We start from the raw sequence: 16851 nt of genomic DNA, 5'->3' as shown, positions 1-16851 counted from the left end.
TTTCCAAATGACTTCAGAGCTCCACAGTTGAGCAAGCTGAATGTTTATTCCTGTTAAACTGACCTGCAAATCTGTCATGACAGCTATCATCTTCTTACAGTATGAAAGAGGCATGTCACATCTCTTGTGAAGAATAGTTACCAGCTCATTTGCTGGGATCTCATCAAAGTGTAACTCCACAAAACGATTGCGAAATGCACGAGATAACATCTGGAAATAATGCAATCCATTAAAAAGAATAAAGAATAATCTGCAAGGTTGAGTTATTTCTGACAGGTGTCTGCACATCCTCACAGCACCAACAGTTACAATCTGTGCACATCAGCAATGACTGATCAGTAATTCTGAACCTTAAATAAATTGGATCAATTCTTCCAGCAAGGCCGCGCCATAGCTCAAGCAGTTAGTCGCTGGATTCCCACCGTGGCGGCCCAGGTTCAATCCCAGGTCTGGTCAAGTGGGATTTGTGGTGGACAAAGTGGCGCTGGGGCAGGTTTTCTCTGAGTACTTCGGTTTCCCCTGCCAATCTTCATTCCACCAAATTCTCCATCATCATAATCACCCGGGGCAGGCTACAATAGGCCAATCAGTGGCCGCTGTGCCGAGTGGACCCAACTGGACTCCACCCCCCCCTAAGCAAATTAATTCTTCCAGTACCTCTTGTGCGGCCATGTCAAACGTGCGGCCCCCATAGCCACAAAGTGTGGCCCCTCAACTTTTAGAGCTAATTGATATTAAAATCAATATTAGAATTTTAGTAGAAATATTTTTTGTACAGACAATTTTCCAACAGACCAGAAGACAAGAAGACTCACACAGACATAAATTAGCAGGTGCAGGAAATTCGATGTTTTGCTGTTTCTAACATAAGTTCTTGTGTAATCTCTCTTTTTACATATTGAAAAACTGTTTAATACTTGTCAAAAATGGCATTCTCTTGCTTTTTAAAACTGTAAGATATGTGACCTTAGGTAATTATATTGAAATTATTCCTAAATAATAAACAGAATTAAATTTCCTTGTATCAAAATCTAATGTATATTTCTATTTTGAAGTGAGGCCCTGGATTATTATTTATAGGGCTGAGGTGGCCCTCTGTACAAGTTGAGTTTGACATGCCTGGTCTTGTGTATATCATGAGAGCACCTTGCTGTCTGTCTGTCTGTCCGTGGTTTGTTGCCCCCCCCCTCCAATCTTTATATTTATCAGGCTTCTGAGACTGCCTTGCTGTTTGTGTGTCTGTCTCTCCCCCTACTGTTAACAGGCAACAGATTTTCATTTCCTACGCAGTCCATGTCATAACAACGGAAAGTAAGGAACTAGTTCTTCCAAGAACTCTTTTTTTTTTTAAAGTAAGCTACAAGGATCACCACAAACTTGCACATACCTTCCTCCCTCCATACAGCCCTGGTGGATTCTGGGTAGCAAAGAGCACGAAGCTTGCGTGGGCCTTTACAGTCTCCTGTGTCTCAGGTATAAACAGCTCTCGATTGTCATCAAGAACTCTGTTCAGTGCTTCCAGTACGTCAGTTGGAGCCAAGTTCAGCTCATCCAAGATAATCCAGTGGCCATTTCGCATTGCCTCGACTAGCACTCCTACAATTTGACACAGTTTCTGTATTTCAAGCTGCATACAAAATTCGAAAGGCTACATTTGAAGCATTGCTTTGTATGGGGCTGAAACTTGGACACTTAGGGCAGTAGATGAGAAACACCTGGAAAGCTTCGAAATGTGGTGTTGGAGAAGGATGGAGAAGATCAGTTGGACCGATTGTGTGAGAAATGAAGTGTTATTTAGAGTCAGTGAGCAGAGGAATATCCTACACGAAATAAGAAAACGGAAGGCTGATTGGATTGGTCATATCTTACGCAGTAACTGCCTTCTAGAAGAAGTTATTGAAGGGAAGACAGAGGGGTGGATAGAAGTGACCAGAAGACGAAGAAAACATAAGAAGATGCTGGACGACCTTGGGGACAGAAGAGGATATTCTCATTTGAAGAAGAACGCTCTAGATCGCATCAAGTGGAGGAACTGTTTTGGAAGAGACTGTGGACCTGTGGTCTGACAGATTACTCATGAATGAATGAATGAATGAATGAATATAAAACTCCAGCTGACAATAAAATAAGCAGTTGCTTGAGAACCTTCTCCCAGTCAAAAATATTTTGTTGTGCTAGTGTCAGCTATTTACACAGCCAGAACCATAAAAGCACTGCCCTACGGCCAGTCCTGATGACACACACCAAGAACAAAGGAATAATCAAGTGTGTTTAGACTACAATTTCATACTCATAAATATTCTGCAATAAGAAAACTGAAACCATTAAGACTACTAGTATCTGAGACATGACACCATGCAGTTCAGTTAGAAGTTCACCAAAACTTAGTAGGAATGAACTGCTTTCATCTTCTGGACTAGGTAAGTAACAGCAAAAGGCAAAAAGCAGTCAGCTTCAACCCTGAAGCATCCAAAATATTGCTGAACTTCTACACTACACAGTCTTGAGCCGCAGAACTCTTCATGCTGGCCGCTGAAAGAGCCTTAAATCACGACCATTATTTTTAGTTTGCTGCACCGACTTCAATGATGTACACAAAAAAGCTGGGAACAATATGTCAGTGTTCACAAATTTTCTTTAATTGAACAAAAACTACTTTAATATTTCCATTAAATGTAAACTGAATAATTTATAAAGTAATAAAAATATGGATGTAACATTTATAAATGCAATAACCATCAAAATATAGCACATTATATACTGTTTCCATCACTGAGGTCACATTCAGGAATGTTTTATTAAATGTTTATAAATAGCAAAATGGTAGCAATCCTAATGTAATTTTTTTAAATTCGCTTAGTGGGGGGTGGATTCCAACTGGGTCCACTGATTGGCCTATTGTAGCCTGCCCCAAGTGATTATGATGATGGAGAATTTGGTGGAATGAAGATTGGCAGGGGAAGCCGAAGTACTCAGAGAAAACCCGCCCCAGCACCACTTTGCCCACCACAAATCCCACTTGACCAGACCCAGGATCGAACCTGGGCCACCGCAGTGGGAAGTCAGCGACTAACCGCTTGAGCTATGGTGCGACCGGATCCTAATGTATGAATGATGAATGAGTCACTTAAGGCATTATTAGTATACACAACAACTTACGCACCTTCTCTGAACACAAGATGGCCGTGTTCATCTGCAGAATAGGATCCAATATATTCCTGGAGATCAGTGTGCTCGTGATTATTAATTCGAACACAGAGATTTCCTGAAGCCTTGGCAAGGTATGTAATAAGACTTGTCTTGCCCACAGATGTCTCTCCTTGTAAAAGCACAGGATGACGGCCAATTGACACTATTCGAACCAAGTCACAGAGATTGCGTCTGACAGATGGTGTTACTATGTACTGCAAATGACAGGCAATACATTTATTATGCAATGAAATAAGCATAACTCTCCCTCAAAACAACCACACGCTCATTCACAACTGTGTACTTTCTACAGAGTAAACAATTTACATAAAATTTTCAAATCTGACATGGATCAAACAATGAATGAGTGTACAAGCTTGTAACCAAAAGTTATGAGAATGTCCCTGTAATGATGCCACTGACAATGGTACGACTGTATCAGCACACTTAGCAGTATGCCTCACATATGCCACCTTACACTACATGTGAAACTGCTTGCTCAGTATCTATGCAATATATTTTGCACTAATCTTTAAATTAGTGATTCAAGGAACACCAGAGTTTGCAAAAAGTTTTGTTGGTAGTAGTTGCGAAGAAGAAAGAAAATGGCTGCAGTAAATGACAGTGGACGGAATGCCTGAGTCAGTGATGTTGTGACCACCTTTACCAAAAGTGTGCCCCTAGACAGCAGCACCATTCGGTGCACACTGTTGCTGTACCGAACTTAGTATCTGAGTATAAGCTCTTCAAGTTCACGGGGTGCATATTCAGTGACTGTCATTTTAATGTATTCCTCAAGGGCTATAATGTACAAGATCACAGTGAAAGAAGTGCAATATGACCAAGCACGAGGTTGATAACTGCATCAATTTCCAGTTATAAGGTTTTCATGTTAATACACATACAACTATATATACGAGTAAATCTGTACTTCACCTTTGCATCAACATTTGGTTCCAGCTTTCCGAGAGGTACCCAGTAGCCTTCAAAGCACACAGACTGGTCTGAATCGGGTGGTATTGGCTGCTTCAGTATGCTCTTCACGTCTCCGGAGCCTACAACAGCTCTTGGAAGGCAACACATATTTATGTGTATGTATGTAAAAACAGAACATGGTTTGTAAGACCTGAGGTTTTCACAGCGGTGACTATGAAGAATGCCGTCTTCTGGGATGTGGCGCTGTGTGGATCTTGTGTGAACCAACTTGTTATGCTGGTTCCTCACTCACAGATTTTTCTATCCTGAAGATGGAGGTGATGTTCCTCCGAAACGTTGGTCCACACAAGATCTACACAGCGCCACATTACAGAAGATGACATTCTTCATAGAACATGGCTGCTATCAATGTATACGTCGCAATATAGAAGAAAATCTTTATAAAAAAGGAATAACACCCAAATTAAAAAATTAAAGTTTAGTCAAGTGACTAGAAAAAGAATTTGTAATGAGAACTCAAATCACATCCAGATCTCTACTACAATGCTTGCATATCACTTTAACAGCTGTGACTATTGTAATAAGAAGGTTGATACTGGTCGGGCATGTAGCACATACTGGGCAAAAAAGAAATGCATATACAGTTTAGGTATGAAACCTGAAGGAAAGAGTCCATTTGAAACTAGACGTAGATGGCAGGGTGTAGGTAGGATTCATATGGATCAGGATTGAGACCAGGGGTGGGGTCTTGTGAACATGGTACAATTGACATTAGAGTTCCATAAAGGCATAAAATTTCTTGATTAGCCAAGTGGCTGTTTCACTTTTTAAAAGATCTGCTACACAGTGTCAGTCAGTCAGTCAGTCAGTTCATTAGTTCGGTGTTATCTATTAGGTCCACAGTAGGAAAAGGACAGTTCCATTTTTATATATACTAGATATGCAGTCATGAAATTACAAATTTCATATTTAACCAAAAGGAGGGTACCTTTAGAGCCATGAAAAGAGTTTGCAACTCTAAGAGTCATATTCTAGAAACTTACTTTGCTACCATCCGCTCAACCTCAGGATGGGAGGAGCTGTCAAGCTGCGTGAGAAAACTAAGGCAAAGGCCTTCATACAGGGACCGTGGGACAGACCCACATTTGTTCAGAGCGGCCACACTCAGTGCCCGACACAAGGTACGCAGACTGAAACATAATGGTGGACACAACATTAAACAACACAGACTGCAACTCAGAAAAAATGGAGAATACACATAACTAAGAATATGAGATTTCAGGTTCTCACAACAAGGAATGTTAAGAATATGGTCTCCTAGGGTATGACACTGTGTAGTCTGGCAGACAGGTACTGTCTCCATTTTGAGGATAAAACGAAAATTGAGGCACCAGGATCCTCCAAAGCATCACAACCTGTTTACCAGACTACGCCCTGCCACACTGCAAGGCTGTAATGTTAAAACTGCGAAAGCGGATTCTCAACTTCTAACACCTTGCCGCACATAACACAGGACACTGTTCTGAACACATGCAGAACATTAACATACTATAAGTTTCGAAGAGAGATAACATGACATTCAAATAAGACTACACACCTGTAGTGTGGCTTGTGTCCTGTGCCATCTGTCAGCCTCCCTGCTGCCTCCTTTCTAACATTCAGGTAGAACTTAACGATGTGCTCAAGCTTCACACTGGGTAGGGACAAGCCCCGCAGATAAGTTCCCACCAGCAGTGTCAAGTCAGAGTTCTCAGTCAACTCATCCAGGAAGAATTCGGTGAACCTAAATATTACAGCAATGTATCACGTCAATACTCCTAATTATTAACCAACAGCTTCAATTTTTTTTTCTTTTTCAGATTTAAAAGTGAGTGAGGCACTTACATTACGCAGATAATTAAAGAAAACAGTTATTCAGAAAACAGAAATCATAATTGGAAAATTAGGTAACAGAAAATAATTGCATGAAAACTTACTTTTAGAATTAAACTGAAAACACCACAAAAAAAGGACATGCTCCCAGCATCAAAATATTAGAAATGGGTAAGGAATTATAAAGCTCTATAAAAGCCCACATATCAGTTTATCAAAGGTTTGATATAGCTTCACACTCATTAGTGAGAAAAGTTAATTTATGGAACAAGTTTTTAAGTTCATCACCAATCTGCAAGTACTTAGGCAAAAATCAAAATATACCTATTTCTTAAGCCGGGTGGCAAATCCTTTTTGCCAACATCAGTTGCAGGATTCATGCAAGCAAACAAACGGAAGTCTGGGTGTCTTTGAATCGGTTCCTGATCTCCCCTCTCCAGCAGGTAAAGGGAACGAGTGGAGCCCTCTAGCAGACCAGACAAACATTCCAACGTCTCAGCAGAAGCCAAATTAATTTCATCCAGCAAAACCCAGCTGCCTGTTGGGTACAGAGCACATTAGACTGACTAGTAAAATGTATGCAGACTGGCCAAGTTCACGCTTCTAGTAAATATTTGCTATGTCTCTTCTCCTTTGCCCTTAAAGACAGAAATAGTTTACAAGAACAAGAGGAAATGCAAAGTATGAATAACTTTCTTTTCTGTATATAATTACTGATACAATGAAATAAAGCTGACTTCCTACACGTACATATATGTGTCCTGAATTAATATCAGAGAATAGCTTAGAAAATGCAGGTACTGTTCTGTGTAGGCTCTCTGTGTGTGTGTCGCTGCTTATCTTTAATACGTGTGCTGTCTGGTGTACGTATTAAAGATAAGCAGCGATACACACACACACACACAGAGCCTACACAGAACAGTACCTGAACAGCGAAAAAACAAGAAGTGGCCGCTGCAGCACTATAGACATAGGGCATGTACCCGAGAAAAGTTTTAAAAATTTGGAAAAAGAAAAAGAACAGAAAATTTATAGACATTTTAATTTGAATTGAACTTTTAAAAAAGTGCCAATTTTAAAAATCAAACTGACGAGTGTAGATACAATTGGAAAGACTGGTGATTTTAAATTTTAAACTAAGGGCAGTGTAGCAGCTACATAAGAATACACACCTGATGATGGCCATTTAGGGCCGAAACATGTAGTGTAGAGGAAGGGAAGAAGAAAGAACTACAATTAAATTGTTGCACTTAAGATGGAATTTGTCTCATATATATTGTGTGAGTGTAACAGGATGCTTAAATATAATATTTTCCATAACATATTGTCAACGTTTTCACTTCAAACATTTCTTACCCTCTCTCAAAGCCTTCACAAGACTTCCCTCGATAAACGCAAACGCTAGGGCATTCTGTGCCTTCAGCTGAGTCTCCAGTTTCAGCAACTTCAGGCCAAGCTGCTGCCATGCCAGCCTTCTGTCTGTACTGCCCTTCTGTCCAGAAGCATCTTCAGCAACTAAACGCTTCATTGCGGCACTGTGACTGTGCTTCATCAGTTTCAGAAGAGTTGACCAATGACGTAAGTTGAAACAAGTCTGCGGCAATGTCTTTGTTTCAGTCTTATGCACCACAGCAGTCATAACAACATTATGAGAGAAAAGTTATTACCTACAGTACAAAATCTCCAAATGTCACCACCAGCAGCATACTGGTAACTACACGTACCACCTACTTTAACATTAAAAAACTGCATTTTGCCTACACAGTGTATTTATGTTTGTGTAACTCTCACATTGTACCTGCTCTGGGCAATTATGATGATGGAGAATTTGGTGGAATGAAGATTGGCAGGGGAAGCTGAAGTACTCGGAGAAAGGCCACCCCAGTGCCACTTTGTCCACCACAAATCCACTTGACCAGACGTGGGATCGAACCTGGGCCACCGCGGTAGGGAGCCAGTGATTAACCTCTTGAGCTATGGCGCAGCCCTCAACTTTCTTTACTTCTGCCTTTACCTAACACTATTCTGCCCACTCCTTCTGTTTGCCCATGTTTGCCCTTCCCACATTAAAATTTCAGAAATCCTTTTCTCTTCACAAATTGGGCATTCTTATGCTTCGACACAGGCCTTTACGCCTCCATACTATCAATCTCTAGCGTGCTGTCATATGCACTGTTTGGGCTCTGTGTGCATGTGGAGGGGGGGGGGGATTTGTTTACAAGGGCATGTAAGCCATTCAGTACTTGTATTCAGGACAGAAGAATAAATTTTCCAAACTAATTTTCGGTTGTGGTATTCGTAGCTAATATACTTCATCTTTCAATTTTGATTTTTTTCCCAAATTCAGGGGGCACATATGCCCAACTTGCGGCCTCTCCTTCCAAAACCTGCGTTTTTTTTTTTTTCTTAAACAGCATTACCTGGATGGTCTTTACAATGGAGAGACAGTCTGCTGTTAGGGAGGTAGAAACTATTGGTCTGTATACTAACCTATAACTCTGCAAACTGTGGCTTTTCCTGCATTATAAATAAATCATTACCTGCATCCTACACTAACCTCTGAAAAGTAATAGACAAACTTACTGCAACATGCTCAAGAAATCTGACATTCTTCTGCACTGAGAAGTAACCTCGAAACAGGGCCTCAAATTCTTCCCGGACTGGACCAACAATATACTTGAGGTCAATTGGTTTATACCTGAAAATAACATAATTACATGTTAACTAATAAAAGTACAATAAATACTGTGCGCATGCTTTCCATACCATAGATCCGATAATTATGTGTAATCTGCTTCAATTTCTGATCTCTAATTTTTAAAAGGAACACTATGTTCCAGAAGTATGTACTGTGTAACATAACCGTTTTCATGTCTCACATTTGGAAGGAACATGTATGTTCAAGGCAGAAGAGCTGGAGATGTAGGCAGTATGTCCTGTGTAATGACAACGACTTCCAAGCCTACACGTTGTCCTGACCTACAGCACCACAGTACACTCTAAACATCTATAAACAAACTGGCTATGGATGAAGCAACGAAATATTCAGTCAAAGGGGTAAGATCATACCCTCCTAAGAGGTCAGCACTGTCACTCTGCTGGTTCATGTTGATCACAACAAGACGGTGGCCTGTCTTGTCTGCCAGGTACTGCACTGCTGAGGTTTTCCCAGTGCCCGTCTCTCCAACAAGCAACACAGGCTCCATCCACGCTACACAGCAAGCCACCCGCTCTAGCAAGCATGCCGCTGGACGGGTGAAAGCAAAGCTCAAGCCACCTGCAGCACTGATAGACAGGAACATAGCATTACTACAATAGCGATCACTCACAAGCAATCAGGAACAAATTCTGTACACTGAGAGCACAACATCTGTCCACCAGATTCTTATGCAAATTAAGAGCAAGTTATAATGAATGTAAATTTACTACAGTATGGGATAAAGGGTGATTACAAATGAGCTCATTATTTTCCAACATTTATTATGAAGCAACTACCAACGATAAATTTAAAATCATGCCACAGGAATAAACAATGGAGACTGAAGGCTAACGTGTCTATGGTTTGAGAAAGGTCTACTGTGGGGCCCAACAGAGCAGGCTTTCTTTCATATCCTCTTTGCCTGCAGGTGGAAAGATACCGAATTTCAAAAACACAGTGATTTAATCAACTCAGTTCATGGACAAAGTGCAAAATAACGATTTTAGACAATGTGTTAACGCCATCATGAAAGAGGGAAGGGGCTGTATGATCAGTCACTATGACAGAACTTCAAACCCATAGGAAACATTAACTGCTACTGCATTTTTTTAATAAAATACAGAGGGCTAGGTCAGAAAATATGGTTTGCTGCTGCCATAAGCTTACCTATCCAGCAGTGTCACAGTCTCCACTTGTCGTGGCAACGAAACCCTCCCTGCCACAAAACTCAACTGACTTATCTTCACACTGGGTTTGTAACTGTTACAGAAATAGTCTGCTTTGGTTTTCACTACACCCAGACAAGCCCCAATGGATGTGGCCAGCTTCAGCCTTGCTTCTGGAAAATTAAAAGATAATGAAAAAGTTAAATAAGTTTAGTTCCATTCAGTGCGACTAGTTAAGATTTTCTTATTTCAATTATTCGTGCCCTTACATGTTTCGGCCTTCAGAGACCAGTGAAAGATAACTTCATCAAAAAGTATAAACATAAAAGCTTGTAACGCTTCAAGCTGTACTGACTCAGCTACAGTCGAATCATGTAATCTGCATCATTTTCATGCACTGAACAAAGTAAATGTAGACAGCAGGGGGCACTCCTAACAACACATCACATTTTCCAACCACTAAACTACTTCTGATGAAATCTGTTACTGGATATTAACACTATAAGTCGTCTGGCAAATTTAATTCTAACCTCTTTAAGGTCATCAAAACCAATAATAACATGGACCTATTTACTTATTTATTCAATCATTTATGGTTTACTTGACAATGCTATTAGAAACTCAGACCATACAGTGTCACATGGTGAAACAATAAATAAATAACAAATTGGAAAGTATGCGACAGGAAGCAGTTGTGGTCTTGAGGTATTACCCACCTGCCTGCTACTTGCTTCACTCTGGTTGACTTTCAGTGGAGTACATGGTGTTATACCCCATGAGACAGAACTCCTCATAATCAATGCTGTAACAACCTAAAGATCATATATTGGAAATGAAATGACTCTAACAACATACCTGGATTCATGACACTACAACAGAAAATGTCTACAGCATCTTGGAAGAGTTTGAGAGCAGACTCCTGGGATGAGACATCAAAACCTTCGACTGATCTCGTGCACCATTTTATCAGATCCCTGGGAAAGAAACAATGTACTTCAGAACCTTGTTTAAAACATAACCCATACACTTACTGCCTCCACTATTCATTGCTTCTGATACCTTGTGGACGTCAGCCGTCGGCCAGCACCCATAACCTGAACATCCTGAACAAGTCTTGCACATTCCAATTCCTGCTGTGAAGTTGAATTGTGATCTCCAACTGAGAAAAGGAGGAAAACTTCCACAATTCGACTTGCAATTGTCTTCAGCAATGGAAACTGAAATGAAAAGTAATTACCTATGTATATCCAAAAGAGAAAGACATAAATCTACGTGCAATTTTATAGTGACCTTACCTCTCACACAAAGTGTACAGAAAACTCTGCTCTGAAGTTTCAACTGATATTTACATCAACACATTCAGGTTACATACATCTGCAGAACTTGAGTCTTGGTACACTACTGAGGTGGCAAGACAATTTCTATTCATATAATTATATACTGTTCAGTCAATGAAGGCAACATGAAAACTGGGTGAACCGGAGCTCATAGTGAGAAGGCATTTTCTTGACACACAGACATTAAAAACCAGAGACTGCTGAAGCACCACAGAAGACATTTTACTCACATATTTAAATTTAGTCTACAGAGTAAATGAAATGCAAGGGCACACATTCAGTCTCAAAATTTAGTACATAGTCATGAAACCTGGAGTACAGTAATGAGTTTCAAACTCAAATACTCTTAATTTCATTCTGTCCCACAAGGGTCACAGCTAAAAATTAGTTAGTTTGCATGTGTGTGCATGTCTGCATGTGTGAGAACACATGAATGTGCGCACCCACACCTATGCTATCTAATCACATCCCTCTCTCTGATCAGTCAGCTGCTACAGTAACGACGTCAGTGGCTTTCAGGCTGTTCAGTAACCTTACCTTGCTGTCACCTGTCACTATTCATTTTACTCAATGATGATTTTTCAGCCGAACTGAGTTTAATTTATTTTCAGCTGACTGAACAATTTATTTATCAAAACATACCTCCTCATCACTTAAAAGTTTGATATTTCTATCTCCTGAAGCCTGCAGCAAAGGTTTGCTGTCCTTGTCCAAGGTTCTCCCTGAAGGTAACGGCTTCACACACAGCCTGCATCTATCTCATCAGGGCTATCCCCATCTGCTTTGCAGTCGGACAAACCACATTCACTGCCAGTAAGGGACATGAATGCTATGGGCTGTTTTATGGCACGTTCATGTACTGCAGTTCTTAGTGACCTAACCGTGGCCACACCATAGCTCAAGCAGTTAGTTGCTGGCTTCCCACCGCGGCAGCCCGGGTTTGATCCCAAGTCTGGTCAAGTGGGATTTGTGGTGGACAAAGTGGCACTGGGCAGGTTTTCTCCGAGTACTTCGGTTCCCCTGTCAATCTTCATTCCACCAACTGCTCCACAATCACCCTCACCTATCATCTGGGGCTAGTACAATACGCCAGAAGTGGCCGCAGTACAAGGGACTTAGTCCCAACCCACTAGCAATAAAAGAAAAAAATAATAATGACCTAACCAAAACTTACACCAGACAGTACACAGAAACAGCTGCTATTAAATGCTGACAGAATGCCAGTTTCATCAGTAGGGAAAAAACTTATCCTTGTGCTTGATTAAGTACCATTTCATGAAGGCATAGGGAGGAGTGGAGGTACAGCTCTCCCACTGCTAATCTCGGCATTAGACAGAGGTGAGTGGCCAGCTTTATCTCCGCTGTTCTAACAGTGGGAAAGGGGCCCCCAGTACCAATCCTTTGGTCAGTGGTTCCGTGGACCCCCGTAGCAACAGACTGCAAACTCACGCACCCCTCAACCCTCTACAGTTAAATTACCAGCATATCAACTTAAAAGAGATTCAAATAAAACAATTCCATATAAACGGATTTTGCAAAACATCAAAAATATTCAGTATAATATTTTTCTCTTACAATTTATAACAGGAAAACAAAATTAATCTTGCAGACCGCTTGCCCAGGCCTCTCGAACTGCTATGGGTCCACTGAATCACTTCGACAACCAGTGATACAGGAGACTGGGTAGGCCTCAGAGCTGGACTGGCCATTGTGGAACAGGAAAAACCTCACAGCACTGTCAGGAATCAAACCCCATTTCTACATCTATCCAGCCTATAGCCTAGTCACTATTCTGAGCATAAAAATAAAACTTTGCTTGTCTGCTAGCTGACACAGACAAAGGTTATGAACAGTTAACAGTTGAGACTACACACCTTAGTGTCCACAATCTGCACAAGTTCTTGCCTGGATAAAGGTTCAACATTAATCTGAACCCAGTGCTTTTCAAGGAAATCAGTGGAGCCGAGCATCTGACTGTGGAAGCCACTCAAACTTGGCAACAACCTACAGTAAAGAACATGACACAGTGAGCTTCCATGCACACAGCTGCATCAGCAGTATTCATGTAACTTCTTGAATTTAATTCCTTTAGTGAAAACCAGCAACTAATAAAATCATTTGTTATAAACGAACAAAAACAGGAATTGTAAGCAGCTAAAATTAAACAGGAAATAATAAATAAACTGATTTACCGTTTTGTAACGAAGAGCTGAAAGCCTGGAGTAATGCTGACACAATCTCTGTAGCCAGGAACAGACAGTGTTCCTGTTTCAACCAGTGAAGCTAAGACAGATGCAACATCAGGAGCTGCAGAGTCTATGTCCTCCAGCAGGATCCAGTGACCACCTGTCACAGCCTGTGAGTAGAATCCACTGTAAGACTAGCGATCTGACGCCGCATCGCACCTACCAAATTCCCTCCACCTGTTTACATCTAACACGTCCCTTATAATTCCTGCTTCCTATATATGAAGCACTTTCTAATGTATACTACACACCTTCCATAGTGCAATGCATTTAAATCCAGCTCAACCTTCTTAAGAAGACAACAGTAAGTCACTCACTCAGCTACTCACAAATTCTTTGCTTTCACAGAACCCAAAGGTTCACTACCATGCTCACAAGAGCCTCTCACTGGTCCACACCCTCACATCACATTCCTTAAAGATCCATTTTAGTATTACCCTCCCATCTACACCCAGATATTCAAGTGGTCTCTTCCTTTCATGCTTTCTGACCAAAACTCTGTATACATCTTTTATGTCTGTCATGGATGCCAGAGTTTCTGCCGTTCTCATGAACCTTCATTTCATGCATACAAACCTCACAAACTTTTCTAAAGTTCATCCAACATAAACTGGTTCTGAAGGGGAACATAAACAGTGGACTTCTGTGAAGAAACAAATAACTTCATGCATTTTGAAATGTTAGAAAAATCAAAGAACCCCACATTTCATACTCCAGTAGCTACTGTGATATGCGCACTGTTCTTTCGCATCCCACCACCAACACTACAGAGGTCCTTAGACTGCATTGTTTTCAGGGGGGAGCACACATGACAGCAGAACCACAGCGAAACCCCACGAAGGGTTCCTTTTGGTAGCAATTGATTTGCACACAAAAACCAAGAAAATCTTAACCCAGGGACCACTGACACTGAACATTAAATGAGGGAAAACCTTAAACTGAATTAACCTTTAAGAGTCGGCATTTAAACCCCCCATGACTGCGCTGCTGCCGGAGTTAATTTGACGTTGCCCTTTTAATATTGTAGACTTTCAGAAAAAACTACATATTTTCCGTTCTATGCAGCTTAGAAATACGAACTAAAAACCGCCTGAAAGAGAATGAAATTTCCTACAATATACCTATATCAATTTTTACAAATAAAAATTAACTGTGATTGTTATGTCATGAAAATCAAAATATACTCTCTATTATATGTGTAATGAAATTCCAAAAGACTTACCCATAATTTTTTCTTCAAATTTGAGACGTCGTTATATCCAAAATACATTGACACTATACACCAAAATGTTTGGTCAGACTGTACACGAGTTTCAACTCGTTGCGTCGTGTAAGTTTACACTACTATAGATACTGCGTGCGGGAGCGCGGAGAGGCAGAGTTTGCTTCAGCGCGTTGTGAAGGTCACACAGACCTCACTTCTCATACGCTGGTAGACAATCTGGTTCAGTCTCTCGCTTAGCGAACAAACAGGAAGTTATTGTTTCTATCTGGCTGGCCGGACAGTGTTGTCAATGTTCAGTTCCAGATGACTCAATGAAAAATCTTGGCTTCCCCAGAGAAACAGTCCGCCACTGACTCACAAGCTGATAATTCAGACACTCACTAAACACGTCACACTTCCTTGAGAGCTACAGAAGCAGTGATCTGCCCGCACAGAGGAATGTTGGGTCAGCTTTTCTGTGAAGAAGCTTCCACTCTGTTTGGCTGACGAAGTCACAAACAGTCTTACCTAAATGTAAACGAAATCGAACCCAGTACCATGATGAAGGGTTTTATTGTTCAGAGCCAACAACTGGACCTCTGACTTGAACTTGCGTGTGTTTGTTTTGGTTTCAAACTCAACGTCTAACCGTCAGCACTTCTAAAGTGAGCATGTGTCTTGCATCCAGTATACTGGACTTTCGGCATCTTCGAGGTAACAGGTACCGTCCGGTATACCGGACTTTCGGTCGTTAAAGGTTAAATCAGAGTTGCACTTTATCTCATACATGGCACATGTGCCCACAGCAATACACTCATCAGCTCGGCAGCCATGCCACAGCTCAGGTTTCTCACACTGAGGCACCTGAGCAGGTGTTTCTCCAGCAACTTCAGTTTCCTCTGCCAGTCCCTACTCCATATTCATCCATCAACATCAGGGCCACTCAAGGCCACAGTACTCAGGGACTTACCCTTACACCAAGGCCATGCCATAGCTCAAGCGGTTACTTGCTGGCTTCCCACCAAGGTGGCCCAGGTTCAAACCCGGGTCTGGTCAAGTGGGATTTGTGGTGGACAAAGTAGCGCTGGGGCGGGTCTTCTCCGAGTACTTCGGATTCCCCTGCCAATCTTCATTCCACCAAATTGTCCATCATCATAGTCACACAGGGCAGCCTACAGTAGGCCAATCACTGGCCACCGTGCTCAGTGGATCCAGTAGGACTCCACACCCCACTAAGCAAATTAAAAAAAAAATTACCCTTACACTACATTCAACATCATTCCATGAAAATCTGGTAAAGTGGGGATAAAGCTCCATGCATTCTTAACCTTGGAACCAAATGGAAGTAAGTGGGCAGCTTCATATCTGCAACCCTCAGCCCCAGGCTGAGGGGAAGGATCTATGCCCCTATGGAAACCTGCAGCCTTGTGCATGCAGCTAGCAGCCTAGTCACTATACTGACCTGCGTCAGAACTCCTGGCTGCCACACAAATTCACCAGGAACATCAGTGCATCGATAAGAACCCAATAACATCTTGCTGTCAGTCTGGTCACCCAACTGAACCTTCAGGAAGTGTGGTGCAGCATTACGACCTAAACGGTAAACAGTTGCATTACACTGTTCTGCAAAATTTCATATTATACACATGTTGCACCAGACTGCCACTCACACACCTGTTAATAATGCTAAATGTTCCACTAAAGACGTCTTCCCAGAACCCACAGGTCCTTGCAGACATACTGCTCTACCAGAAGCAACAGCCAAAGCTAAACTCTTCAGGTTTCCAAGCGTCGAGTTCACAAGAACAAGGCAGCCCTTTTTCTCCTGCAAAATACAGATAAAATTCGTTCAGAGGTCCAATAATCTATTACTATCATAATACACATTTTTGGTTATGTGCACAACAGTTACTTCATGTACAACAAACTGCAGAACTTAATATCAGAGCAGACCTCAAGATACGGATGTGCTGATGGAATGATTATTTCCTGCAAGAAGATTAGAAGCTTACTGAACTCACAGGAACTGTGGAAGGAGAAAAAACAAGAACTGAAAAGGAAATGACTGCAGGAAAGAGTTACATTCTTGTGCCTCATTTTATGATGCAGTTGATGGTTACACTACACAGTATCAAACGGAAGGATGAGTGGTGAATCACATCATTTGCTTTGAAAGACTGAAGAAAACCATGAAAGCCTTGAA

General features: G+C 41.3%; 1 protein-coding gene across 1 annotated transcript in view; it reads right to left on the bottom strand.

Annotated features, from left to right (window-relative positions):
- The window catches only part of LOC111875246 (midasin), a 161972-nt gene that overhangs the window by 142163 nt on the left and 2958 nt on the right, over nucleotides 1-16851 (bottom strand). The window contains exons 5-21 of the mRNA XM_023871314.2: nucleotides 16323-16473; nucleotides 16111-16241; nucleotides 13391-13554; nucleotides 13073-13202; nucleotides 10921-11078; nucleotides 10717-10835; nucleotides 9863-10034; nucleotides 9067-9282; nucleotides 8581-8695; nucleotides 7354-7591; nucleotides 6322-6535; nucleotides 5723-5908; nucleotides 5169-5315; nucleotides 4126-4255; nucleotides 3164-3404; nucleotides 1388-1596; nucleotides 64-210 (exon numbers count right to left, since the gene is read on the bottom strand). Of these exons, the coding sequence (XP_023727082.1) occupies nucleotides 64-210; nucleotides 1388-1596; nucleotides 3164-3404; nucleotides 4126-4255; nucleotides 5169-5315; nucleotides 5723-5908; nucleotides 6322-6535; nucleotides 7354-7591; nucleotides 8581-8695; nucleotides 9067-9282; nucleotides 9863-10034; nucleotides 10717-10835; nucleotides 10921-11078; nucleotides 13073-13202; nucleotides 13391-13554; nucleotides 16111-16241; nucleotides 16323-16473 (2868 nt within the window). The remainder of the gene's footprint in view (nucleotides 1-63; nucleotides 211-1387; nucleotides 1597-3163; nucleotides 3405-4125; nucleotides 4256-5168; nucleotides 5316-5722; nucleotides 5909-6321; nucleotides 6536-7353; nucleotides 7592-8580; nucleotides 8696-9066; nucleotides 9283-9862; nucleotides 10035-10716; nucleotides 10836-10920; nucleotides 11079-13072; nucleotides 13203-13390; nucleotides 13555-16110; nucleotides 16242-16322; nucleotides 16474-16851) is intronic.

This window comes from Cryptotermes secundus, unplaced genomic scaffold, assembly GCF_002891405.2.
Source record: "Cryptotermes secundus unplaced genomic scaffold, Csec_1.0 scaffold526, whole genome shotgun sequence".
Taxonomy (NCBI): domain Eukaryota; kingdom Metazoa; phylum Arthropoda; class Insecta; order Blattodea; family Kalotermitidae; genus Cryptotermes; species Cryptotermes secundus.
The sequence above is the reverse complement of the archived record's forward strand: the minus strand, read 5'-3'. Positions and strand labels throughout refer to the sequence as shown.